Below are 26,715 nucleotides of genomic sequence, written 5' to 3'. Positions count from 1 at the left end.
ACCTAGACGGGTGGGATGGGGAGGAAGATGGGAGGGAGGTTCAAAAGGGAGGAGATATCTGTATACTTATGGCTGATTCATGTTGAGGTTTGACAGAAAACAACAACATTCTGTAAAGCAACATTTTATCCTTCAATAAAAAATAAATTTAAAAAATGCTGCAGGTTGACATAACAGAATCTACTACAAAACTTATTAAATGTCTATTCTTGTGAATGTTAAAAGTGAAAAACATGGTCATAACATATGCAGATTGATGTTCAAGCTATTTGCACCAAAATTTTAGCCTTAAAAATTCCCATGGAAGAAAAAATTACTGATTTTTTACAGAATATGAATGACTTAAGAATAAAAAAATGCATTTTATACCTGATTTTACTAAACATAAATATGACTTTGCAAGCTTCTTTTAAACCATGGCAATGAAACCTCCATATAAAGCTGATGCAGCACGTAAGTGCTACTCAAGGCAAGGAGAATTCTTACACTATATCTTCATTTTATATACATGTTTTTTGAAACGTGACAGATTAAAAATTTATCAACTCTTCACTGCTATATTTACCATCTTCTTCAGTAAGCACATTTATGGGTGCACTCCGAATTCCTTCACCTTTGAGTGTACTAGCTGACACCTCAATTGTATACTGTGTGTACTTCTTCAGTCCTAAATAGAAATAAGATAGATAAGACTTACAAAATAACCTTTAATTATATGCAGGAAAAAAAAAAACAACTATGAAATGTTTCTTAACAACCTTCCAAAAGTGAAAACTAAGTGAAAATGTAGTTCTTGGAATAGTAACTCCTATTATGAAGACAGAACAATATAGGAAAATGTGGAAAAGAACTGAATCTTTTTTCATGTGATCTGCAATAGACTCCTACCTTATTGAACCAAAGAGCCGGAACTGTCACACTCTGCATAAAACTAACTACACTTCACACTTACTTACAACAACAAGCCAACGATTTGTGGTCACTCAGTCAAAATAAACATAAATATCCAACATTATATTTTTTTACCTTTAATATTCTGGATCAAAGAAGTTGTATTTATCATTCTTTCCTCATTTCCATTACTTTTCATTAGATAAATTGTATATTTTTGTATAATTCCATTGGGACTACTTGGAGGGAAGAATGACAGCTCAATCTCTCCAGAGGAAATATTTTTGTAAGTAATATTTTCTGGTGCACTATCAGGCACTGAAAAAAAAATTTTACATATATATATATATATATATATATACACACAGCATAAACAATTCTACGCTAATAATGTATTCTGCTGATGTTTTCACCCCAGCGGTCTAGGATACACACTTGTCAAGTCACTCAGTCATGTCTGACTCTTTGTGGCCCAGGGACTGTAGCCTGCCAGGCTCCTCTGTCCAAGGGATTCTCCAGGCAAGAATACTAGAGTGGGTAGCCATGCCCTCCTTCAGGGGATCTTCCCACCCAGGGATCGAGCCTGCGTCTCCTGTGGCTCCTGCATTGTAGGGGGATTCTTACCACTGACCCACCAAGAAAGCCCATACACACACACACACACACACACACACACACACACACACACACACACACACACACACAATCAGAACATTCACTAGAATGCAATTATAATAAATATCCTAAACATAGAAAAATATGGGTATATTATAGCACTTGCAACTGTGCAAGAAAATTTTCATCTCAAAGAAAATTCATACTGCAACTCTACAGAATAAAGTTTATTGGATGATATTTTTTAACAAAATACTTGAGACTGTACTAAACTGTCTTACTGAGCAGAACATGCAGATACAGTGGTCCCGAAGTACATGCAGGGAAATGGTTTCAGGGCCCCCATGCCCCGACCCCTTTCATGGATACCAAACTCCAAGTATGCTCAAGTCCCTTATATATAATTGCACAGTATTTGCATAGAACCTAATGACATCCTCCTGTATACTTTAAATCGTCTCTAGATTATTTATAATACCTAATACAATGGAAATACTATGTAAATAATTGTAAATACAATGGAAATGCTATGTAAACAGTTGCCTGCCAGCATGCAGGAAATTTAAGTTTTGCTTTTTAGAACATTTTTTCTGCAACTTTTTTTCAAATACTTTCAGTGCACAATTGGTTGAATCTGTGGATTCAGGGCCCACAGGTACAGGCTAACTGTACAAGAAGGGGAACTTGAAAACACTCAAAAACTGATTCTGCCTTCCATTAATAACAACATCTAAATGGTTAATAGATTAGTTTTGATATACAATATGATCTATGACAAGGCAAGGATCCTCTGCTAGATAACAGGAAAGGATATAATAACCTGGTAACAAAACAGTCTCCTGCACCCCACTCCAGTACTCTTGCCTGGAAAATCCATGGACGGAGGAGCCTGGTGGGCTCCAGTCCATGGGGTCGCTAGCAGTCGGACACGACTGAGCGACTTCACTTTCACTTTTCTCTTTCATACATTGGAGAAGGAAATGGCAACCCGCTCCAGTGTTCTTGCCTGGAGGATCCCAGGGACAGCGGAGCCTGGTGGGCTGCCGTCTATGGGGTCACACAGAGTCGGACACGACTGAAGCGATTTAGCAGCAGCAGCAAGGATGTGTGTGCTTAGTCAGTCTTGTCCAACTCTTTGTGACCTCCCAAACTGTAGCCCGCCAGGCTTGTGTGTTCGTGGGATTTTCCAGGCAAGAATACTGGATGGATTGCCATTTTCTTCTCTAGGGGATCTACATGACCCAGGGATCAGACCTGCATTTCTTGCTTCTCTTGCATTGCAGGCGGTTTCTTTACCCATTGAGCCATCAGGGAAGCCCAAGGATACAATTTATCAGTAAATAAAACACCAGTTTCCTGTACCTACTAATGCTTTTATTATATTGAATGTAATGGCCACAAAATGGTTCTCTACATATAATCAACTACTAATACTACATGTGGGATTCCAATTCTAGAAAACTGGATAGTGGAAAAGCTACACTAAATGAATGATCATTATAATTAAAAGGAGTAAAACTTTACATAAAGTTAAGCTTTTTCTTGTAACGAATTGCAGAGCTGGCAAAGAAGTCAGAAATCTATGGTGGACCATGAACAAATACAAAAAAAAAAAAAAAAAAAAAGCACAGTAAAAATAGGAGTCCTGATATGAAAGCTGGAACTAAAGCCTGCTCTGACTTACAGGGTAATGGTCAATTCTTGTGACTTTGAGTTTCTGTATTAACTGCTGTGTGAAGAGCCAGAAAAAGAAGGTAAAACCCTGGGCCAGGAGAAGGGTAAAAAATATCCCTGCATCAAGTGTTGGATCCCCAAAGAATGCAATTTCAACAAGACCCACGATATGGGCCAGTTCTGGGGGCACTTTGAATTCTTCAGCAGAGTTGAAGAGAACCTGAGTGGTTCTCCCTAGACTTGTACAATGTGGTATGCTCACTCTCACAGAACAAGGAGTGAGAAGGAAACCTACCAAGAAAAAGAGGACAGAAAAGTTACTTTTTTCCTCTCATCATGCCTCTGGATGGAGAGGCAGAATAGGAAAAAAGAAAAAAAAAAAAAAAAACCTCTGCACTGTTGGAACTGTAAGCCTATCCCTATGAGCATACATGGCCCAGATCCATGGAACATATATAATCACTTAGAACCAACATGGAACAATGGACTGATTCAAAATTGGGAACAGAGTATGTGAAAGTTGTATAATGTCACCCCTACTTATTTAACTTTGATGCAGAGTACATCGTGTGAAACACTGGGCTGGATGAACACAAGCTGGAACCAAGACTGCCAGGAGAAATATTAATAATCTCAGATATTCATTTGACACCACCCTAATGGCAGAAAGCAAAGAAGAATTAAAGATCCTCTTGATGAAGGTGAAAAAGGAGAGTGAAAAAGCTGGCTTACAACTCGGCATTCAAAAAATGAAGATCATGGCATCTGGTCCCATCACTTCATGGCAAATAGATGGGGAAACGAGGGAAACAGTGATAGACTTTATTTTCTTGGGGTCCAAAATCACTTGGGATGGTGACTGTAGCCATGAAATTGAAAGACACTTGGTCTTTGGAAGAAAAGTTATAATCTAGACAGCATATTAAAAAGCACAGACATTACTTTGCTGACAAAGATCTATATAGTCAAAGCTATGGTTTTTCCAATAGTTGCGTATAGGTGCAAGAGCTGTATGATAAAAAAGGATGGTGGTGGTATTTAGTTGCTAGGTCATGTCTGATTCTTGCAACCCTATGGACTGTAGTCTGCCAGGTTCCTCTGTCCATGGGATTCTCTAGGCAAGAATACTGGAAGGGGTTGCCATTTCCTTCTTCAGAGGATCTTCCTGACCCAGGAATCAAACCCAGGTCTCCTGTATTGCAGGAGATTCTTTACCTACTGCAGACTGTTTACATTTACCATATCAAATGCTTTACCAACTAAGCTACGAGTGAAGCCCCAAAATGCATGAGAGCCAAAGAATTGAGGCCTTCAAACTGTAGTGCTGGAAAACACTCTTGAGAGTCCCTTGGACAGCAAGATCGAACCAGTCAATCCTAAAGGAAATCAGCCCCGAATATTCATTGGAAGGACTGATGCCGAAGCTGAAGCTCCAATACTTTGGCCACCTGATGTGAAAGGCCAACTTGTTGGAAAAGATCCCGATGCTGGGAAAGATTGAAGACAGAAGGAAAGGGGACGACAGAGAATGAGATGGTTGGATGGCATCACCAACTCAATGGACATGACTTTGAGCAAGCTCTGGGAGTTGGTGATGGACAGGGAAGCTTGGCATGCTATAGCCCACAGGGTCGCAAAGAGTTGGACTCAACTGAGCAACTGAACAACAAATATAGCCTGAAAAGACCTCTACTTCAGAATAGAAATTAAAATGAATTTGTAATACCGAGTTGCCATTACTCAAAAGCAATTAGCAGAAGCAAACACACATTCTCTCTGAAGAAACTCAACTTTAACTTAGATCACAATTAGACAGAAAAGTGATACCGATTGAAAAACTACTGGAATTCTCTACACAGAAAAATTAACAAGAGCAAAATACCAACATAGTCAGCCAGTCAGAAACAGAGAGAAAGCCATCAGTGCAATCTCACTAGCTGAAACTGTAAGCAATGCATTTACACAGAAAAATACTTGCAGGAGATGAAAGACCATAGTTGGAAAGATAATGGTTTAAAATTGCCTTCATAGAACAATAATGATTAACTTGAGGTTTAAACAATATAAATTAGATATATATATTATTATTGCCAATACTCATAATGCCATTGCAAGTTCTTTTCCTTCAAGAGAAAGAATTCAACCTTTTTACTGGTATTCTAAATACAATGGATATAAATATGCTACTAATAAATTTAATAAAGAAAATTCAGATCCTTGAAAATATAGAAAAGTACCCCTCACCCCCACTGTTACCTGTTATGGAGTGTATTGCATCTAAGGCAGACTTAACAGGAAAAACTTCCATAAAAATGCTGACATTTCCAAAACTTTGGGAAGAACTTTAATTTAATGCACAGCTTGATATAACAATATAATCCTACAGTCCCTCCCCAACTCAAAATCTTCCCTAGTGTCTTCCTAAACCAATGCATTAAATTGACAAAAATCCTCAAGTATTCTGCTTCCTTAACCTTCCGGCTCTAAGTGAAATCTTAAAACTGCTTGAGAATACTACAACATAATACTCTTGGGTTGGCAGCTATTTGTTTTTCTCTCATCATCTCTGGAACCAAAGGGCCTAGAACCCTTTCCGTATCAAGGTTTGTTCTTTCCTCTTCCTGAAAATCTCTAGGTGTTACCCCTCTTGTAAGACAATTATCCAGTGGTTCTCTGCCATTTCTCCAAACATCTTAAAAATGCAGTCACCTGACAACTGACCTCCTCTCTACCACTGTGAGATGTCAGTTCAGTTCAGTCACTCAGTCGTGTCTGACTCTTTGCGACCCCATGAATCGCAGCACGCCAGGCCTCCCTGTCCATCACCACCTCCCGGAGTTCACTCAGACTCACGTCCATCGAGTCCGTGATGCCATCCAGCCATCTCATCCTCTGTCGTCCCCTTCTTCTCCTGCCCCCAATCCCTCCCGGCATCAGAGTCTTTTCCAATGAGTCAACTCTTCGCATGCGGTGGCCAAAGTACTGGAGTTTCAGCTTTAGCATCATTCCTTCCAAAGAAATCCCAGGGCTGATCTCCTTCAGAATCGACTGGTTGGATCATGGAATTAACCTGTGTAACTCCCTAGACTCTATATTCCTTGAGCTCCACAATTCCAATATTTTTTTCCTCCACCTCCCTCTAATCAGCAGCCTTCATAGCAACACCTGAGGCCTTCATTACCAATAACTGCCAATATTCCTCTCTTTGGCAACTCTCTACGTCTCCAGCTGACCAGCCACTACACTGTCAGTTCAACAGGTCACTGACACTCACCAAGTCTTTACTGTCCATCACCACGCTTAACATCCTCAGCTCCCTGCTTACTCAGCTCAGACAGCCTATCACTAGAGCCACTCCCTAGCAGTCTCCACCAACTCCTTTTTCTATCTTACTTTTCTGGCAAAAGTTCAACGTTGTTTAAACTGAACTCAGGGCTAGTCTACATCCACAATGCAACAGGTGAACATGTCTGAATAAAATACCACTCCATGCTGACTAGCCTTACTTTAATTTATAACCTCAAATCTCAGTCTTTTTCCATCACTCGGCAGCCTATCTATTTTTCAGTTAATTCAGTCTTCTACTGTTATGCCTGTTTTCACCATCTTTTTTCTCCACAAACATCCAGTATCTCCTCCCTCTCTTTATTCAGACCTGATATACCTGCTTCTAATTTCGAGAAAATAAAAACAGTCAAAGAAGACTATACGTTTTCCTACCACTCATCTTCAACTGCCTTCTTATCTAAAACCTAGTCCATTTCTGCACTAAATTCCATTCCATCTACCTAGTTAGACTTTAGACTTGACGTTTTGTATTTTTATTTTCTCTCTCATCACTGAATTATTTCTATCATGACACACCCATTGTATGGGGCTTCTCTGGTAGCTCAGCAGGTAAAGAATCCACCTGCAAGCAGACCCTGGTTCGATCCCTGGGTTGGGAAGACCCCCTGGAGGAGGGCAGGGCAATCCACTCCAGTATTCCTGCCTGGAGAATCCCGTGGACTGAGGAGCCTGGTGGGCTATAGTCTATGGGGTCACAAAGGGTCGGACACGACTGGGTGACTGAGCACACACACACACACACACACACACACACACACACACACATCATATACACGTGAACACACATCAGTTATTGCTCTATTCTGTCCTCCACTCTATATCCACATGTCTCAAACCTTGCCTTTACCCATTTTCTCCACTTTCTTGCCTATCATGCTCTTTTAATCCCACTTCAGTTGGGCATTTTCTCCTCATTTTTAACCAGGAAACGTACTCTCATGGTGTCATCAATGACCTTCGTCTTGCCGAACCACTAATCAACTGTGTGCTATCACTTCACCGTCAGGAGCTTCCCTGGTGACTCGGTGGTAAAGAATCTGCTTGCAATGCAGGAGACGCAAGTTCATTCCCTGGATCAGGAAGATCCTCTGGAGAAGGAAATGGCCACCCGCTCCAGTATTCTTGGCTGGGAAATCTCATGGACAGAGAAGCCCATCAGGCTACAGTCCATGGGGTAGCAAGAGTCAGACACGACTTAGTGACTAAACCACACTTCACAGTCAGCAGCACTTGACGTAGGAAACAAGTTGCTTCTAATTTAAAATATCTATTCATTAGACTTCCAAGACATGACCTTCTCCTGACTTTCCCCCGACCTCACTGGCCACTCCTGCTCCGTCCTTGACTGGCTCCTCCTTGACTTCCCAAAGTCTCTGTGTCCTGTTACCCGAGGACACAGCAGTATGCTTCTTTTCAACTCTCTCTGCACTTACCCTCATGTGACTTTACCTCATCCTTGACTTTGAACACCCAACATATGGTGATGCTTTTAGACTGTATATTCAATCCTGGATCCTTTCTGTGAGTTTTAAACATATATGCCCAATTGCCTTCACGACAGGCACTTGAGTATTTCAAACATGTTCAAAACATGAACTCCTGAGATTTCTCCAACCTGATCTCCTCCCCAGACTTCCTCATTTCAGTAAATGGCACCTCATTCACCAAGATGCTTAGGCCAAAAACCTGATAGTAAATCTTGAGTTTCCTCTTTATTCCCACATCCAATATATTCAGAAGAAATCTTTTAAAACATACCAAATTCTCATCGCCTAATTCTCCAATAGCTTCACATTGAAATTAAACATCACATACCTTAGTATGGCGCCCACGAAGGTGTGGCCCACCTCTGCCTCTCTCTCCCCCTCATCTGCGAATTCTATCCCATAGCTCACACTGCTCAAATGAGAGACATGGTCTCCTCTCCCTCAGACACACCAAGCGCCTTCCCTCTTCAGGAACTTGGTAATTGCTATTCCTCCTCTGGAACGTTTTCTTCCTTATCCTCATCTAAGTAAATCTCACACATTATTAATATCTCTAGGCAAATATAACCTCCTCGGAGAGGCCTTTTCTCAGTCTTCCATCTCAAATTGCCTGCTCATTCTTCCATAACTCTCTTTTCTTTCCCTGATTTTTTTTTTCAAGGAATTTGCCAGTATCAAAAATCATATATATTATTTGTTTACTGGCTTGTCTTCTCTGACCCTTCGAGAATGTTAAGTTCCAGAAAGACAGAAATCCTGCCTTATTTACTGCTGTAACTATAGTGCCTAGTTCAGTGGTAGTATGTGATATGGAATCCATAAAAAGTCTGTTCAGTGAATGAAAACCTATGCTCAAGGTGGTACAGAACATATTTAAAACAAAGGAGAAACTTACAACTAAGGAAAGTAAGATTGAATTCAATAGCTCTTTAATTGCAAGGGAAAAAAGGAATTAGTGATGCTATACTTGAGCTTTATAAATCAGTAGAACTTGGGATTTTGAAAAATTCTCATTGGAATTTGCTAACTCATCCCTGTGGATTTACCTGCCTACCACCAGTAGTCAGGATATAAATATGCAGCCCTGACCCCAGGCTGACATCCTATGTGTTTTTATTCATTTCTCCCTAGGGGATAACCCATGCTAGATCTTCAGGGAAAATAAAGCAAGATAGATTTAATGACTTGGTGATTTTGGAGAGTAATCACATATTTAAATTTTTCTGAAATAGCATGGGGCTTCTAATTGTAGAAGTATCACGTAAAATGGATAACTCATGAATGAAAAATAATTATTATATCAGTTGAAATAAGCTAGAGCTATTAAAAACTAAAAATAAATAATTCAGTTCATGATCATCCTAAAATAGTGGGACGTTATCTTGGGTATGCCAGAAGATTATTGTTTGGCATAGATAGTTTTACATAGAGAAAGTAATAAAATGCCTTTCATTAACATGAATAAATTTATACAGTCCCACACAAAGTTTTGATCAACAACTAAGTTACAATCGCCTAGCAGTTATTGCCCCAATTCAGACTTACTCAAGGCTTACTGTAAAGAAAATTATATCTTAAAAAAAGAAAGGAAAGAAAATATACATATATAGATCATCAAAGGGTAATCTGTATGGGAACTTAAAGTTCTTTATGTGGTTATTGTGCCCTAAGCATGAGAAAATATAAACTAATCTCGTTTGTTTATTAAGTGCACATTCTATACTTAAAACACACACACAAGATCAAATCCTATATTGATTTTTCCTGCTTGACACATGAGGATTTTACTTTCAAGCATTATAAACTCTAATTCCCCAATCAAGATAAAACGTCTGAACAAGTAATTTACTCCTATTTGTAACTAGCAGCATAACACTATTAATTAGCTGTAGTTGGCTTGTTTAGTTAGCTGAGTTAGCACAGCTCTCAGTTTCTCATGAAACAGTATTGAAAAGTGGGATCTTGATCTCTAGAGTAAGAGTAGAGGGTGTATTTATTGTATTTAACAAGAACATTGATCCCTGGGAGTAAACAGTTGCTCCTGAATACATCCTGCTTCAAATGACACCTTGAGATGGTGTTTAAAATTCTAGTTACCTCTGTTGCAAAAAAACCTCAAATTGGTGGTTCAATTGTATTAGACATGATCTAGAGGAAAAGTCACTGATGCTGATTCCATTGCCTGTGAAACACCCAGTCATTAATATTAACTTTAGGAGGGTGGGAATTCACTTTCTTGTACAGTGCTAATATAGCCCAGGGAAAGGTTGCTATAGTATAAACTATTTGCTGAATATTTGTTGAATGGATGAACCTCGCAGGCCTGTTTTTTATTAAGAATGCAGATAATAATACCTTATTGCTTTATTGTAGAATTAAAAAGACAAATTTTGTGAAAGTCAATAGAAGAATATGCTGAGGTACTTAAAATATGCTTCTTTCCTTGACATGGTGTAAAATGAAACCAGGTAGAGACTTTTCTCAAAAATACTTATTTTCCATATATTTCTAAAAGCAATGAAGCATGCTAATATATATAATAACAACTATTTTGCACCATAATATACAATTTATGATGATTTTTAAAAAACGCTATTTTCATTACTCATTCCTGCCATTACAACCGTTGTCATCCCCTATGGACAGTTTTATGTCATTTCATTTTATTAATTTATGTGACAGTCTCAAGAGGATGAAAAGTAGGAAAAAAAAAGTGTCAGTCGCTCAGTTGTGTCTGACTCTTTGTGACCCCATGGACTGTAGCCCCCCAGACTCCTCTGTCTGTGAAATTCTCCAGGCAAGAATACTGGAGTGGGTTGCCATTCCCTTCACCAGGGGATCTTCCCAACCCAGGGATCGAACTCAGATCTCCTGCACTGCAGATGGATTCTTTACCATCTGTGTCATCCTCTATGGTCAATTGTATATCAAGGTATTTTATTAATTTCTGTGACCAGTCTCAAGAGAGTACTTTTGCCCAAAGGTAAGCTGGTTTACTAGATCCCTGATTCCTCAAAGGTCAGAGACAGGGCCTCACCAACAGCATCTGGATGAACCATAAGAAATTGCTGATATTTAGCCAATTATGATGTATAGGAACAGTGACTCCAATCGTCAACCAGTAGCTAGTCAACAAATGTTTATTTTTTTTAAATGTGGGGATAAAACAGTAATTTACATTTAGTTTTAATTCTAGCCATGTGCTACAGAGTTGGCCTAAAAGTGATGCTCCAATATGTGTTTATAAGCAAAATATAAACAATGCACTAAGATCATCAAATGTCTTACTTTGTGCTATTTGCTCTTGTACACTGAAACTGAAACACAATTAATTCTTTGCTTACATTATTTCATTTATATGGGATACACACCTGGCCACAACAACCTATATAATGTCCATTCCACCTGATTCTTTAAGATTAAGGTCAAATGCTGCCTCCTCTGTAAGGCTTCCCAGGCATGTCCTTTCTGTTCTCAGACTCTACACCTCTGTCTATACATACATACTCAAGAATGTATATAGATATACACACATACATAGATAGATGTATAGAATTTACATGTATTAAGTCTATATACATCTATGGGCTTCTCAGGTGGCTCAGATGGCAAAGAAGCTGCCTGAAATCCAGGATACCTGGATTATACATCTATAGATATGTATCTACTTACATATTTACATGTGTGGCTCAGACAGTAAAGAATCCATCTGCAATGCAGGAAATGTGGGTTCGAACCCTGGGTCGGGAAGATCCCCTGGAGAAGGAAATGGCAACCGACTCCAGTACTCTTGCCTGGAGAATCCCTTGGACAGAGGAGCCTGCTGGGCTACAGTCCATGGGGTTGCAGAGTCAGACACGACTGAGCAACTAACACACACACACATTTATACATACACATGTATAAATATAGATATATCTATAGATAGATGCATATGGATGTATACAGAATTTATATAGATTATATATAGTATAGGATTCTATTCTTATGAATGTGTCTCTGCTATTTCCTAGTTTCAAAGCAACCTAATTTATAGGTACACTGAAAGGACTTCTGATTTCTCAAGATACTTCCTTTGGAAAAAAAAAAATACTGACTTTTAATCCCTTATATGTAAATCAGATTTTAAAAATTTACACAGCAAGTCTTTTCTCACACCTTTCCACAAAGATCATATAAATTCCTGGATTATACAGAACAGAATGACAGACTTCAGGTTATGTAAAATATAAAACAATATGACAATTATCGGCCATGTTTACTTTATTAATATGTATGGGGAAAAAAACTTACCGGTCTCAGAAGTCCTCACAGAAAGTATAGAAGATAACTGATCGCCATGGCCAAATCTGGTATATGACCTTACAGAAATGTTATAGAGGGAGTAAGGTTTTAAGTCTCTTAAAATTATGTTTGTTGTTGAGGTGTTCTTCATGAATAAGGTATTTACATTTCTGTAGAGCACTTCATAGGCAACAATAATCCCGTTGGGTTTCTCAGGTGGTGACCACTTCAAACTTATTTCACTAGCAGTAACATCGGTAACTTCAACATCTTGAGGTGACGATTCTGGTTCTGGGGGAAAAAAACAATGTGTGTTTTTTCATGTTTATTGCTTCAGACACTAAAGCAGCATGAGGGAGATGACAGTAAGCATGCAACACCACTTGCTTCTTTTTATTAACACTGCACCTAACATTCTTACCATCTTCTGGAGTTCTCACGAAGATGTCATTTGCTTCGGACAAAGAACTTTCTCCAACAGTGGTTGAGGCAGCCACTCTCATTTTATATCTTGTGTATTTCTTTAACCCTGTAAGGAAAATAGGCCATTTGTTCAAAGTCCCTAGAATACTATTCCTGGATTAGTGCCGTTTAACACCAAGGCTAGTGAAAATAACTTATCTGGGAGACTGGTCCTCTAAATCAGCCTCCTATAATCCCAATCTCCCAAACTTCCTTGGTATGGGAGCCTTCCATCTTGATGAGGTTTTAGTTCTTTCCTAAAAGATCAAGGCAGTGGTCTGAGACTGAAGAAGCAATTTTTGGCACACTGCAAGGAATGTAGCTGATTTGGCACAAACACCACGTCAGCTCAATTACTTCAGCCAATGGTCACATTCAGTCAATCAAGCCTTCAGTACTGAGTTATTTTGATGCACCAGGCATAAAATTCTGTAGGTCAAGTATATTCTTAGGATACCTGTGGTCTGATGACTTTATTTGCAGATAAATATAGTGAAAGAAAAACAACATTTAATGAAGTTATTTCTGCAAGTATTTTTAAAGATATCCTTGGGAGCATAGCACAACAAAATTTTCAGTGATGCAACATGTACCCCGCAGTGTTTAATGGCATAGAGAAATGTGCATTTTCCATCAGAATAAGAACGTCAAAACAAAATTCTGTTCTACCTGTTATGAGAAAGTTGTTATCTATAGCAGTCATCTGGAATGCTCTATTTGTATCCAGTTCCATTGCATAAATTGTATAATGAGTTATTTTCCCATTAGGATATTCTGGAGGATCCCAATATAACAAAATAGATGAAGAACTAATATTTTTATAGTTTATAACTTGAATGGAGCTTGGCACTTGAGAAGAAGAATGAAAAATTAATATGAATGAAAAGTATTACAATGTACCAGAGCAATATCTGCAGGCAGCTATTTCAAAGGAAATATATTCTTACCTTGCTCAAGTGTCCTAACATTGAGAACCGTTGGTGGTCCTTCTCCCATGATGGTGAAAGCAGATACACTAATCATGTGCTCAGTGAAAGGTACAAGTCTCCTGATAACGTAGGACAGCTGTTCAGCAGCAATGTCAGTGATATACTGATTCCTTGAAGTTCCTATTTGAAATCAGTTTTTAAAAAATTTAACAAGTATTTGGCTTTGTGATCAAAATCATTTTGCTTCCACAGTGAAATTTTAAACCCAATTTCACACTATCCATTAATCTCTCCATGTAATCCCTTATATTAAAGGTAGACACATAATTAATAATAAATATACTGAATGTACTCCAATAACATATATAGACATTTTGTGCTCATAATATAGTTTTGCTAGCTGTTATACACTATCCCAGAATGAGAGATTAGTGTTTTGAGAAAATATAACTTTCTAAAAAAGACAGGTTAGGAATTCTTTTCCTAAAAAACAACTGTGCAGTGATAGCAAATTGAAATATTATAAGTCAGTGCTGAATTATGATATAAAAATCATGGAAATAAGATTTTATTTGGACTCAAAACTCACCACACATTTGCTAAATCCATTAATGATTTAACAAGCATACTTATAAAACTGCCACATAAATATATCTGAACAAGGATTTCAAAAAATCCCTATTTCAAAAAATAAGCTAGTTGTTTTTTTTTTTTTTAACTTATTTAGACTGTGCACTTCCAACAGTGATAATTAGTGCTTAGGCCAAACAAAGTATTAAAAAAAAAATCTGTATCAGAAATCATGGGCCTCTTAATTTTTAGTGTCTTCTAAAAATTGTCTTCTTTGCCCAGGAAAAACATGTCAGTAAATGAAATAAGCACATATTGAATGCAATGTGATACTTTTGCCAAATTCCGCCATCAATATAACAAATTTTAATTTGGAAGGGAACAAATATCAAATTAGAGAAGAAACAACAAGAGAAACTCTTTTTTCTCACTTAGTATTTTAGAAAAAACAGAGATAATTTAGATCTGCTTCTTCTAACCAAATATTTTTAATTCACTATGTATGACATTCTCCTTATAGAAACAATAAGATCCCTTGACCCTGAGTAGTAAGTATATACACTAATGACATCACCACGTCATTGGGGTCACCTCCACCTGTTGATCACCCCGTGCACTAGAGTTGTAACTTTCTGACCTATTTACCTTCAGTGACATTTGAAAACCTATTAGTCAAAAGCTGCAGAGAGTGTGAGGCCTGTGAATGATTTGAAGATATGTTAATCCTTTCCCATCACACCTGCTTTGGCAACTGTAATAACTGATTGTCTCTGCAGCTTGGCTGGAGACTCTAGGGTGCTACTTTCTCTGGAGGAAGGTCAGATGGGTTAGGAGGGGCCAGCTCCTGCCTGTGTGGCATTTCCATTTGCCGCATGAGGTTATCCAACAGTTAAAGAAAAAAACCTGACTCTAGCCCATGGACCATTAATAATTGGGTTGAACTCTGAGCTAAGGTTCATATCTGTGCTAGCTAGTACTGGTGGTTTAAATACATTTCACACAGAACAAAAAAAATGTACCTACCAAATGTTGAAGGCTGGTCTTCAACTCTGCCCCTCACAGGAAAGTAATTATGTGGATGACTGTTATATATAACTGAAGCAAGTGAATACAGATCAGAAGACATCTCTGCTGAACCCTCAAATAATCCTGCCATTGACTCTACTATGCTCACAGTTTCTGGAGCCATGGGGTTTATATACTGCACCTGAAAACAGATATTTGCAAAGACGGTGATGGTTACATTTAATAATGGCTTCAATCAAGTACTAGTTTCAACAACTAATAATTTTGGAATGATAAATTTTTTAAAGATAATATTATTTCCATGACTACTGTCTCCCTTACACTCCAAATTTTCATTCTGAAACTATTAAAATCCTGCATCATTGTAGCCCATTATGATCAATTCCGTATCTTAAAACTCTCTACTGTGTAGTGCAAAAAAGGAAATAATTTATTTCTGACTAAAAAATGGTTTAAAAAAATAGCCATCCTCATGCAAAGTTTCATGACTAAAATATTTTAGCTGCTTACCACCCAATAATAAGTTGTCTAGGCCTACTGCCTTATTAAAATGTGTTTGCTTTGCCAATATACGTCCTCATTTGTACACCAGGTGTGAGCAGCCTGCATGCCTACTGGGTATATGTCAATAATAATAACTTATAATCGAATGAAGTTACAGACATGAACAAAATTACATGGCAATAGTTTTCAAACAGTTCAAGACAGACCTACGTAAAGCTCTGGGTCTAAGGAATATTTTAGGTAATTGTGATTGTTCCAAGATGCCGTAATGTACCTCACATGAATCAAGTCCACCAAAGTAGCAAATAATGACATGAAATAAAACATCATGAGCATACTACAAGTATATACAGTAGAGTTTTATGTTAGGGCAACAAGAGAACTTTCTCCATTCTTTCCACATAGCATAACAGATTGAGACAAAATGAAAAAATCTGAAAATAATCTAGGTTTAGATGATACCAAGACAATATTAATAATTGTGTTAATTGTGATAATGGAATTACATAATGAATTAGAATTTCAGTATTTTTTAGGAATCCATACTTAGTTAGGCATGTAAGAACAAAAATATATGAAATCTGGAATTTATTTTAAAACACACCTGCATCAACAGCAAAAATGAGAGATGGCAACAAAGACAGCATGTTAATAATTATAGAATCCAGGTGATAGGTTAATGGATACACATTATACTCTTTTTTCTTTCATTTATACCAGTTCAAAATTTTCCAAAATGAAGTATTGGGGGAAAAAAAGACAATGTTTTAAGAACTACTCTTTTTTTGGTCAATTTCTTCAAGACTCACCTCCAAGCCCTTTTTTTTCTAGAAGATTTTTTTCAAAAAGATGATCACTCTATTCCTTCCAAATCAATGTTCTTGCAACCTCAGAATTTCTAATTAATTCAAAATATAGATTTTATTTATAAATTTTGATACACCTATCTTTTAATTATTTTTTCAGTTGAGCCCAAAACAGGCTTTTAATTCCTTATGAACATAAAGCACTTAGTATTTTTTTTTTTAAGTAGGTGCTCAGAAAAATATCAGGAAGGCAAGGAATTTTTAGGCTGCTTACTTAACTAGTTACAAAGGCAGATCATTTGAACATTAACTTTTCTGAGAAATAAATCAAGAAAAGATGCAAAGATATATTTAATTCTCCAAATTATAAGATAAAATTATCAAAACCTTATTTCTTTACCCAGGGAAGTATCATGATGAAAAGCAGGGAGATATCAGTAATATTTACTTCAAAAATATTATGATAAATCACTCTGGGTAAGGAACCATACTTGGAACAAACTAAAGATCTTCCACCTTCCAAGGCCCACTTCAACTTTACTTCCACTGGGAAGTCAGAGAAGGCATGAATCACAAACACATAATTCAGAGATGCTCTGGTATTCCAGTCAATAGTTTATGCCTGAACCACACAGCTGTTTCCACTATCAATCAACCACCCTTTGAGAAGCCAGTGTGCAAAGCACTACAGAGGGTACAAGGGGGTAACACAAAGAATTTCCCCTGAACTATGATTTTGCATTAAATCTCACAATATTTTATACCAACATCAGATACATTTTTGAGAGTTAAGCTATAGTATCCCATCAATTAACTAAGTTAAGCATCTCTGTTGACAAATTACTGTTCCAGCCTAAGAGGTGACTGAGAAATTTTGACTATCTGAACTTCTTCCAAATACACTGGTAGGACCCTCCTTAACTATAAGTGATTTGTATTTATAAATTTGAACTGGTTTTGTAAAAATCCAGGATGTTACTAATTATCACCAAGTGTGTCACGTTGTGAATATTTCTCACACTTTGCCTCTTTAAAACAGGGATTAGGTTTTTCAAAGGATGAAAAAGAAATAATTTAAAGAAAAAATGATAGTATATATGTTTCAATGGCATGTATACATGTATACTATCATGTAAGAAACAAATCGCCAAGTCTATGTTCGATACAGGAGCCAGGATGCTTGGGGCTGGTACACGGGGATGACCCAGAGAGATGATATGGGGTGGGAGATGGGAGGGGGATTCAGGATTGGGAACTCATGTACACCCGTGGTGGATTCATGTCAATGTATGGCAAAACCAATACAGTATTGCAAAGCAAAATAAAGTAAAAATAAAAATTAAAAAAAATAAAGAAAAAATGATAGGAAAGAATCAGAACTTATGAAAGTAATGAGAAGTGGCTGAGAAATAGGAGTGAAAATGAGTGATAGAGAAGGAAATAAAGGCCTATCGCAACTCCCCCAGGTTTGCCCTCATTGAGTTAGTCTAGTTTTCTCAACCCCAGCACTAATGACATTCCATGTTTGAGAATTTTTTTGTCATAGGGAGCTGTGCAGGGCATTGTAGGGACCAGCCTCCCTGGTCGCTACCCACTAGAAACATATTCCCTGTGGTGACAATGAAAACTTCAGAGATCGCGAAACGTCTCCTGGAGAGCAAAACTGCCCTCAGTCAAGAACAACTGAGTCAGGCAATGTCACAATTCATCAACACGAAAGCCTTTGCATATGCTACCTAGGAATCTTTGGAATTGATATGAAAGAATTAGAAGTCTTCAGAGTTCAGTTCCTAATCCACCTGAATAAACCAACCTGATTCTACATGTAACAGTCTTCATTATAGCTAACATGACTGTATTTTCAAAAACTTTACTATATCTATCAATTTACACTTTCTGGAAGTCTACTCAATTGGTTTAATGAAAATGTTGACTTATTCTTAAGAAATGCTTCCATATTTTATTATAAACTATAACATGCTTTGTACTATTTTCAACCAGTGGTAAAAAGAATTTTATAATTAGTATATATTTGGAAGCCTTTTAACGGAAACTGTATCATTCTGCACTTATTTGGGTGACAAATCCTTAAGGCTTGATTCTGTCTATGTTCCTAATGCTCAATAAAGTAAACATCTCTAGAATTCCTATCCTACTTTCGAGTCTTGTTCTCAGCCTCATTCTGGAGCCACTGGCCAAGCATTTGTCTTGTGTTCTTATGTTCACCACTGACAAACATTTATATACTTGAGAAATATGTTGGATGAAAGGATATATCTATAAAAATCTCAGAAATTTGTGACACTACATAGCAAGATGTCTTTGGGGAGAAAATCCCTCAGGATTTGATCTGAAAAACAAGTACAGAAGTACAGAATGAGATCTGAGTATGAAATTCAACTAGGGAGCAATTAATGAAGAGTGGACTTTAGGATTTTTTATACTTTCATCTAGGTGGAATAAGTCTCCCAAATAAATTAATTTTATTCTTTGCATTGATAGAAGCATAAAATTCATGCTACAGGAGAAAATAATTCTGCTCAATTTGGCTTTCATCAAACTATATGTGGAATATAGTGTGCAGCTGAGAAAGAAGCTCATTGATAAACTGGAAAATACACAGGAGAGTAATCAATCATATGAATGACTGATGAGAAACTGAGGATATTAAGCCTTAGGGAAATCATGACCATTATTTTCAAATGATAAAAAGTTAAATCATTGTATATTATTACTACTAATGGAGACACCAACATTAAAGCTGCTGCTGCTGCTGCTAAGTCACTTTGGTCGTGTCTGACTCTGTGAGACCCCATAGACAGTAGCCCACCAGGCTCCCCTGTCCCTGGGATTCTCCAGGCAAGAACACTGGAGTGGGTTGCCATTTCCTTCTCCAATGCATGAACGTGAAAAAAGCTACTTTGTGTCAAGTACAGTCATAAATATTTTTACCCGTGTGATCACTTAATTATATCCCAAAGAAAAAGGTATTATCATCTCCATTTTACAGTCAGCTGTTCAAGTTCATAAAACTAGTCACAGCAGAGGTAGGGCTGTAATACATTTCCCTGGTTGCAAATCCCAGACTCTAAGCTACTCTAAGCTACCATGTGGGTCTGGAGAGAAGAAATGGGATAAACTGGTAAACACTAGAGAACAAATACTTCAGTTCAAAACTGTTAAAGAACATGGTAGTTTCTTACTTATGTATGTTCTGGACCTGTCATAGTGCCTGGAACTTTACAGCTACCTAATAAATGCATGCCTGTGAGACCACAAAGAAGCATGGCTTAAAGCTTATAGAACAGGAGCTGACTACATGGTCATGGATACCCTACTGTCAGAGTTGATCAAATATTTTAGCAGAAGCTGGATTATGTTATTGATTACCTTCATATATAAGCTTGGAAGTTGAAATAAAAGCCCTCAAACTCTGAGATTAAAATTTCAATGTTTTTTTTCAAATATGTGTTTAGTGAGAGTAAAATCTTATACATATTTCAGCGTGCTTAAATAACTCCTGTCTATTAAGAAACAAACAAGTCATGAGAGGTCACTGGAAAAAATTTCAATAAGGGTGATGATATCAGAGCAAACCTAGAATAGGATTATATTTTAATACTTTTTGAAAAGTGTCATCATCATGATGTATGCAGGTAGCTAAAAATACAAGAGATGATGAAGGATTTTCAATGAAAATAATATTTTCCTGTCTGTAGCTTTCCAACTGCAAGTCTTACTCTCTAGAAGAAACATTTTTTTGAGATTTTGAAATCAATTGTTTATTTTTAACTAAGATATAATCAACATATAACATCAAATCAACCTTCCAGTGTGCAACATAATGATTCAATATTTGTATATTTTCTGGAAGCAACACCTTTAATCATTTCTGTTTCAGTTCTTATGGTGTTACTTCTAAAATCACTAGATAATATGTTTTACTTTTCCATTAAGGGTCACTGAGGCTTCCCTTGTGGCTCAGCTGGTAACGAATCTGCCTGCAATGTGGGAGACCTGGGTTTGATCCCTGGGTTGGGAAGATCCCCTGGAGAAGGGAAAGGCTACCCACTCCAGTATTCTGGCCTGGAGAATCCATGAACTGTATAGTCCATGGTGTTGCAAAGAGTCACTTATTTTAGACAGTATCAACTGACTTTCTGCTGCAATAGGAAAGCATTAATTACTAAAATAGATGCATGTTCATGTTCCAAGTCCATTCTCATTTTTTATTTACTTTTATAGTTTAAATACATTAATACTTTAGTCAGGATGGATTGTAACCCACAGACTGCAGAGCAATGCCTCTCTCATGATCCTTCTACCATCCCTACCTCCTGCTGTTCATGCTTTTATATAATCCCTTCCTCTTGTGTGGGAAGTGTGATTTTCATCCAACCAATGGACTAAGGGAAAGGCAATGGGATGTCACTCCCATGGTTACATCAGACTGTCCTTGCTGGCTTGATGAAGTGGATGGCCATGTTGGGAAACTTCTGTGGCAAGAAAGGGCCAGCAAGGATCCAAGGCCCTCAGTTTTATAATCAAAAGGAAATTAAATCTGCCAAAAATCTAAGTCAGCCAAGAAGTAGATTCTTCCCCAGGTAAGCATCCATATGGGAACACAGGAAGGAAAGACCCTTAACTGAAGCCTTATGAGACCCTAAGCAGGGAACCTACACAAGCTCTCTGGATTACTGACCCACAGAAACTGCGAGATGATGAATGTGAATTGTTTTAAGCTTGTGGCAAACTGTTATACAATGGAAAACTACTAGTGTAGTAAGCTAACAAAAATAGTCCAGGCAATCCTGAGTTGGAGTGAGGACACAAGAATGGAATACAGAGGTAAGAAGGTTACACTTTGAACTGGCCTTAACATTGAGTGGCTATTAAATGCTAAGTATAACCAAAGTCAGAGCTAATTCCAAGATTCTAAGCCTTCATGAAGACAAGATAATGGTGCCATTATCCAAAAAGAGACATCAGACATATAAAAATGCCACAAAAGCCTCGCAAATGCTTCGACAATGACTTTCAGATCAGAGATCTGTGTTGTGACCAATCCAAGGGGATAGGGAATTCTAAGCCTGTTATTTCCTATCTGGGTTGCAACTCAGTCTCTCTCCTGACCTTGTTATTGATCATTAAAAGTATCAATTACCCTTACAGACTTTCTTCTTCTGTCACGTAGGAAAACTAACAGGTCCCTATCACTGTCCCAGGACTTCTATCGTCCGTCTCCTCCTTCCAATCAAGAACAAAGTTCTATTATCTCAAAAAAGATGCTGGTTTTGTTGTTTTATGGGGGTAGATGACTTTAAATGTGATGAGTCCTGGCAGAACTTCCCCACAAATGATTGTAATTAGGGAAGCAGAGTGTCAGAGAAATCATCATGGAAAACGAGGTGAGAGAGTCATACAAACAGGAAGCAGTGACTGAAACTGTAACGTGGATGAAGACAGAACACTCTGGAATACCCTCATCAGGAAGGAGTTAGAAAATAGTAAAAGAGCTAGCTCTGTTAATTTAGTCATTTTTCATACTACAAGGCCAAATTTTGTTTGCAAAGTTGCAGTATATGACAGTAGAGCACGTACTAGGGAGAAAACGGTTGTGTCAAAAGCTGGAGGTAAAGGAATGGATTTTGGAGGACACAGGGAAGATGAGGACAGTTAAAAACATATATCTGCCTTATTTGACATGTAAGAGGTCACTGGTGACTTCTATCAAGACTTCAAGGATTTCAAAAATTCTTAGGCTATGGTGTGGAGGCTATATTCTGAGAAGTTAAAGAGTGAATAGAAAATTCCTTATCCTACACCAAGGTCAAGGAAAAGGATACATACTAAGCCAGAGGTTTTATCTCCTTTATTCCTCATCATACCCATCAATAGAAGGCAGGCATATAAGCTCAACTTTACAAATGAGGGCAGCAAGTCTCCAAAGGTTGACTCAAGGTCACAGAGTGAGGAAAAGGCAGAGTCAGGGTAGGACACTGGCTCATTGGGACTTAGAGCTTCTGCCACATGTGTCTCCCCACATCAACCTCCTGAAAGGCAAACCCAAACACCAATCACACAGGAAAGCAGAAATATCAACAATGGGCCTGATCTAATGAAGACATATACAAGCACAGAAATAAAGTATCATGTCTCCTTTTATTGATACTGAAGGAAACTAATATTGTGTCCCAATGAGGGTGAAAGGTCCAATGCCATGATTAATAATTACAACAGGTCACAATTATTCAGGTCACCAGCCTTACCATACAACAGGTGGAGTTCTAAGCTCTTCCCACATTAATCCATTAAATCCTCACTAACAACTCGGTGTTAATACAGACTCTTCGAGTCCCTATCCTAAAGAAGAAGCAAGTTCAGAGAGGTCAGGTATACTCTTCCAAGGTTATCAGTAAGGGCAAAACCAAGGTTTAAACCCAGCATTCTGTCTCCTAGGTCCATGCACTTAACCTCTCTGCTGTAAAACACACTGCTGCTGCTGTTGCTGCTGCTGCTAAGTCGCTTCAGTCGTGTCCTACTCTGTGCGACCCCATAGACAGTAGCCCACCAGGCTCCCCCGTCCCTGGGATTCTCCAGGCAAGAACACTGGAGTGGCTTGCCATTTCCTTCTCCAATGCATGAAAGTGAAAAGTGAAAAAGAAGTTCACAGTCGTGTCTGACCCTTAACGACCCCATGGACCATAGCCTACCAGGCTCCTCCATCCATGGGAGTTTCCAGGCAAGAGTACTGGAGTGGGGTGCCATTGCCTTCTCCAGTGAAACACACTAAGTGACCAAATTATGAATGTAAACCCAGATTTGTATAGACCAAAGCTCATGTGATCTCTATGATGTCACAGGGGTTGTGGATCATACCACAAGAAGTCTTTCCTGAATCTCTTAGTTTCAAGAGAAGAAGAGGCGTGGCTTATCATTCAATACATGTCATTAGCAGAAGTGGGAGACCTGCCACACAATCCTGAAAAAGTAAAGTATCTAACTGAAGGCCGTCTCAGCAGGAGCAGAGGGTTAAGCTTTTGCCCTGTGCCTGAGCTGTCGACTGAAGAAGCAGAGAAAGCATAAGTCAGCATCTTTTACACAAGAGGAATGGAGTCAACATTGGATTAAACTCTAACCCTGGGCCAGAGGGCAAACAACTTGTACTAATGAGTCCTGGTTGGCCAGAATGCACTAAGCACATAGTAAAGTAGTGAAAAAGTTGCCTTAAAGCTCAGCATTCAGAAAACGAAGATCATGGCATCCAGTCCCATCACCTCATGGGAAATAGATGGGGAAACAGTGGAAACAGTGTCAGACTTTATTTTGGGGGCTCCAAAATCACTGCAGATGGTGACTGCAGCCATGAAATTAAAAGACACTTACTCCTTGGGAGGAAAGTTGTGACCAACCTAGATGGCATATTCAAAAGCAGAGACATTACTTTGCCAACAAAGGTCCATCTAATCAAGGCTATGGTTTTTCCAGTGGTCATGTATGGATGTGAGAGTTGGACTGTGAAGAAGGCTGAGCGCCGAAGAATTGATGCTTTTGAACTGTGGTGTTGGAGAAGACTCTTGAGAGTCCCTTGGACTGCAAGGAGATCCAACCAGTCCATTCTAGAGGAGATCAGCCCTGGGATATCTTTGGAAGGACTCATGCTGAAGCTGAAACTCCAGTACTTTGGCCACCTCATGCGAAGAGTTGACTCCTTGGAAAAGACCCTGATGCTGGGAGGAATTGGGGGCAGGAGAAAAAGGGTACGGCAGAGGATGAGATGGCTGGATGGCATCACCGACTTGATGGACATGGGTTTGGGTGGACTCCGGGAGTTGGTGATGGACAGGGAGGCCTGGCATGCTGTGATTCATGGGGTCGCAAAGAGTCAGACACGACTGAGCGGCTGAACTGAAGGTAACTTTCAGGTGGGTATCAGAAATGGAGGAAGTCTGGGACTAGGAATAGAATGGACAATATATGTGGAGAAAAACAAGAGCACAGCTAGAGAAAGTAATGATTCTGGACCAAACAAGTGGAACCTAATTGCTGAATAACCAGCAGGTAGGGCCTCCAAGTTGCAGTGTGTGCTACACTCACTGGTCTTAAAATATATCACTTAAATGTATTTTTTGTGAGCCCCAGGAACCACCAATATCTGGATACAATCAGTTTAAAGTCTTAGAAGGATTTCCCAGGTGAACAGCTGTCTAGATGAGGTAAATGAAGACAGTGAAGGAAAAATTAGTGCTGCCTATATTGGGTTGGCAAAAATGTTCTTTTGGATTTTTCTATAGCATCTCACAGAAAATCCCAAACAAACATTTTGGCCAACACAACACTTTCAAATAGAAACAAAGTGGGGAAAGAAGGCTTCCAGTGTGACTAGAAGCAAACACTGTCCTCTTATTTTATATTTATGAAATGATTTCATCTCTTATTTATTTGATTTCTTTAGTCAAATGTATATTGCTTGTTTTTAAATGAGGTAGCTTTGAGAAATCTGGCTTCCTAAGACTAAGGGGCACAAAGCCATTTGTCAACAACAGTTACTCAAGTTATTGTGTCTTTCTTTGGCAACTATTCCAAATTGCAAGCACAACCTTAGGAGGAGTATTTAAATCTTAACAGGAGTTTCCAAACAATTCATTAACTTTATTACCATAATAACATTCACTTACGGAAGTACCTTTAGTCCTGCTTAATTGCCCAATTAACATTTTTCATATACTGAAAAAGAATAATAGCACTTAGCTAATAATAAATGTCTTGAATTGAAATATGATGAGCTAGATTAACAGCATAGCTAAATTTACTTCACTTTGTACTTTGAAGCTTGTCAAATATTTTATGTTTGCATGTTGGCAAATCTCCCAAGTTATCTGGGCCAAAACCAGGTAGAAAGGGCTCAACGCAATAAGAAATTCCAGGGCAGTACCTCATCTTTTCCGATGAGCAGAGTATCTTCTAAGATCACTCTTGTCTCAGAAACTAATACTCTCACTCGATATTGGTTAATGATTCCATTGGGTTGTCGTGGTTTCTTCCAAGTAATTCTTATTTCTGTGGCTTCTACTTCTGCAACCTGCAAATCAAATACTGCACCTGGAACTAAAAAAGAGAAGAGGAGGAGGGAACTTTAAAAATACATTCTCAAATTTCTAAAAATTCCTGAAGTCAGCTCATGACTGAAGACATATAAGCAATTCTGTTAGAAAACAGACTAAAGCAATTTACTAATTTATTAACAATTGGATTTGTATCAGATCCTTTAAAAACACAGATAACTAATGTTAAATTTCTATATATTGCTCTCCACATGTACACAAGAAACAGAGTAACATAATTTTCCCAAATCAAAATGCCATAACATTTGTTCAGAACAAATTAATTTATAAAAATAACTTTCCAGGGAAAGTTGTTTATGACTGATGAATTCCCAGTAGAAATCTTGAAGGCTTTACAAAAATTAAAACCTACCAAAAGATAATATCTGGAATACTCTGAATGCAATTACATGTAGCTGGTAAACTCTATTAGACAATTTTTAATTTGTTTGAAAAATTAATTGATTTTTGTCTGCTGATTTTATAAATTATGTGAATCTCAAATTTCAGATGCCCTTACTCTTTGCAGAAGGAAAAAAAATTGGTTTTAGATAAGGCACCAACTACTTAAATTCGTTAGAAAGTCACCAAGTGGTGATCATTTTGTAATGAATAAAAGCATCAAATTACTAAATAAATACATAAAATAAATGTATGTATGTCATCAAGAGCAACTACTAGGAAACCTCCCAGTGCAACAGGACCAATCAACCAAGAAAAATTCTACTTTGGGCACTTGTCCACTTTTAGTTTATCTTTCATTGTGTGATTATAAATAGCCAATTCCTCCCTCCACATTTCGTCTCCCCATCTATAAAATGGGTGTCATTAAATCTTTCCTATCACTATACAAGATTACAATAAGGAATAAATGGTTCAAAAGACTTTATAATATGTTGGCTGAGGAAAGAGAAAATGTGACATAAAAATACTGTTCTTTATGATTAGGATGTGGTCATACATTAAATTTATTTCCCTAAGGTAAAATATTTCACAGATTTAGCAAACTCCAGTT

General features: G+C 37.9%; 1 protein-coding gene across 1 annotated transcript in view; it reads right to left on the bottom strand.

Annotated features, from left to right (window-relative positions):
- PTPRQ (protein tyrosine phosphatase receptor type Q) overlaps positions 1–26,715 on the bottom strand; it is a 236,614-nt gene that overhangs the window by 189,728 nt on the left and 20,171 nt on the right. Inside the window, exons 9-16 of the mRNA XM_052639801.1 lie at positions 25,532–25,704; positions 15,284–15,467; positions 13,709–13,870; positions 13,431–13,610; positions 12,721–12,828; positions 12,309–12,590; positions 1,027–1,209; positions 566–667 (exon numbers count right to left, since the gene is read on the bottom strand). Of these exons, the coding sequence (XP_052495761.1) occupies positions 566–667; positions 1,027–1,209; positions 12,309–12,590; positions 12,721–12,828; positions 13,431–13,610; positions 13,709–13,870; positions 15,284–15,467; positions 25,532–25,704 (1,374 nt within the window). The remainder of the gene's footprint in view (positions 1–565; positions 668–1,026; positions 1,210–12,308; positions 12,591–12,720; positions 12,829–13,430; positions 13,611–13,708; positions 13,871–15,283; positions 15,468–25,531; positions 25,705–26,715) is intronic.

The sequence above is a fragment of the Budorcas taxicolor genome, chromosome 5 (genome assembly GCF_023091745.1).
Source record: "Budorcas taxicolor isolate Tak-1 chromosome 5, Takin1.1, whole genome shotgun sequence".
Taxonomy (NCBI): Eukaryota; Metazoa; Chordata; class Mammalia; order Artiodactyla; family Bovidae; genus Budorcas; species Budorcas taxicolor.
This window is presented reverse-complemented; position numbering and strand designations above follow the sequence as displayed.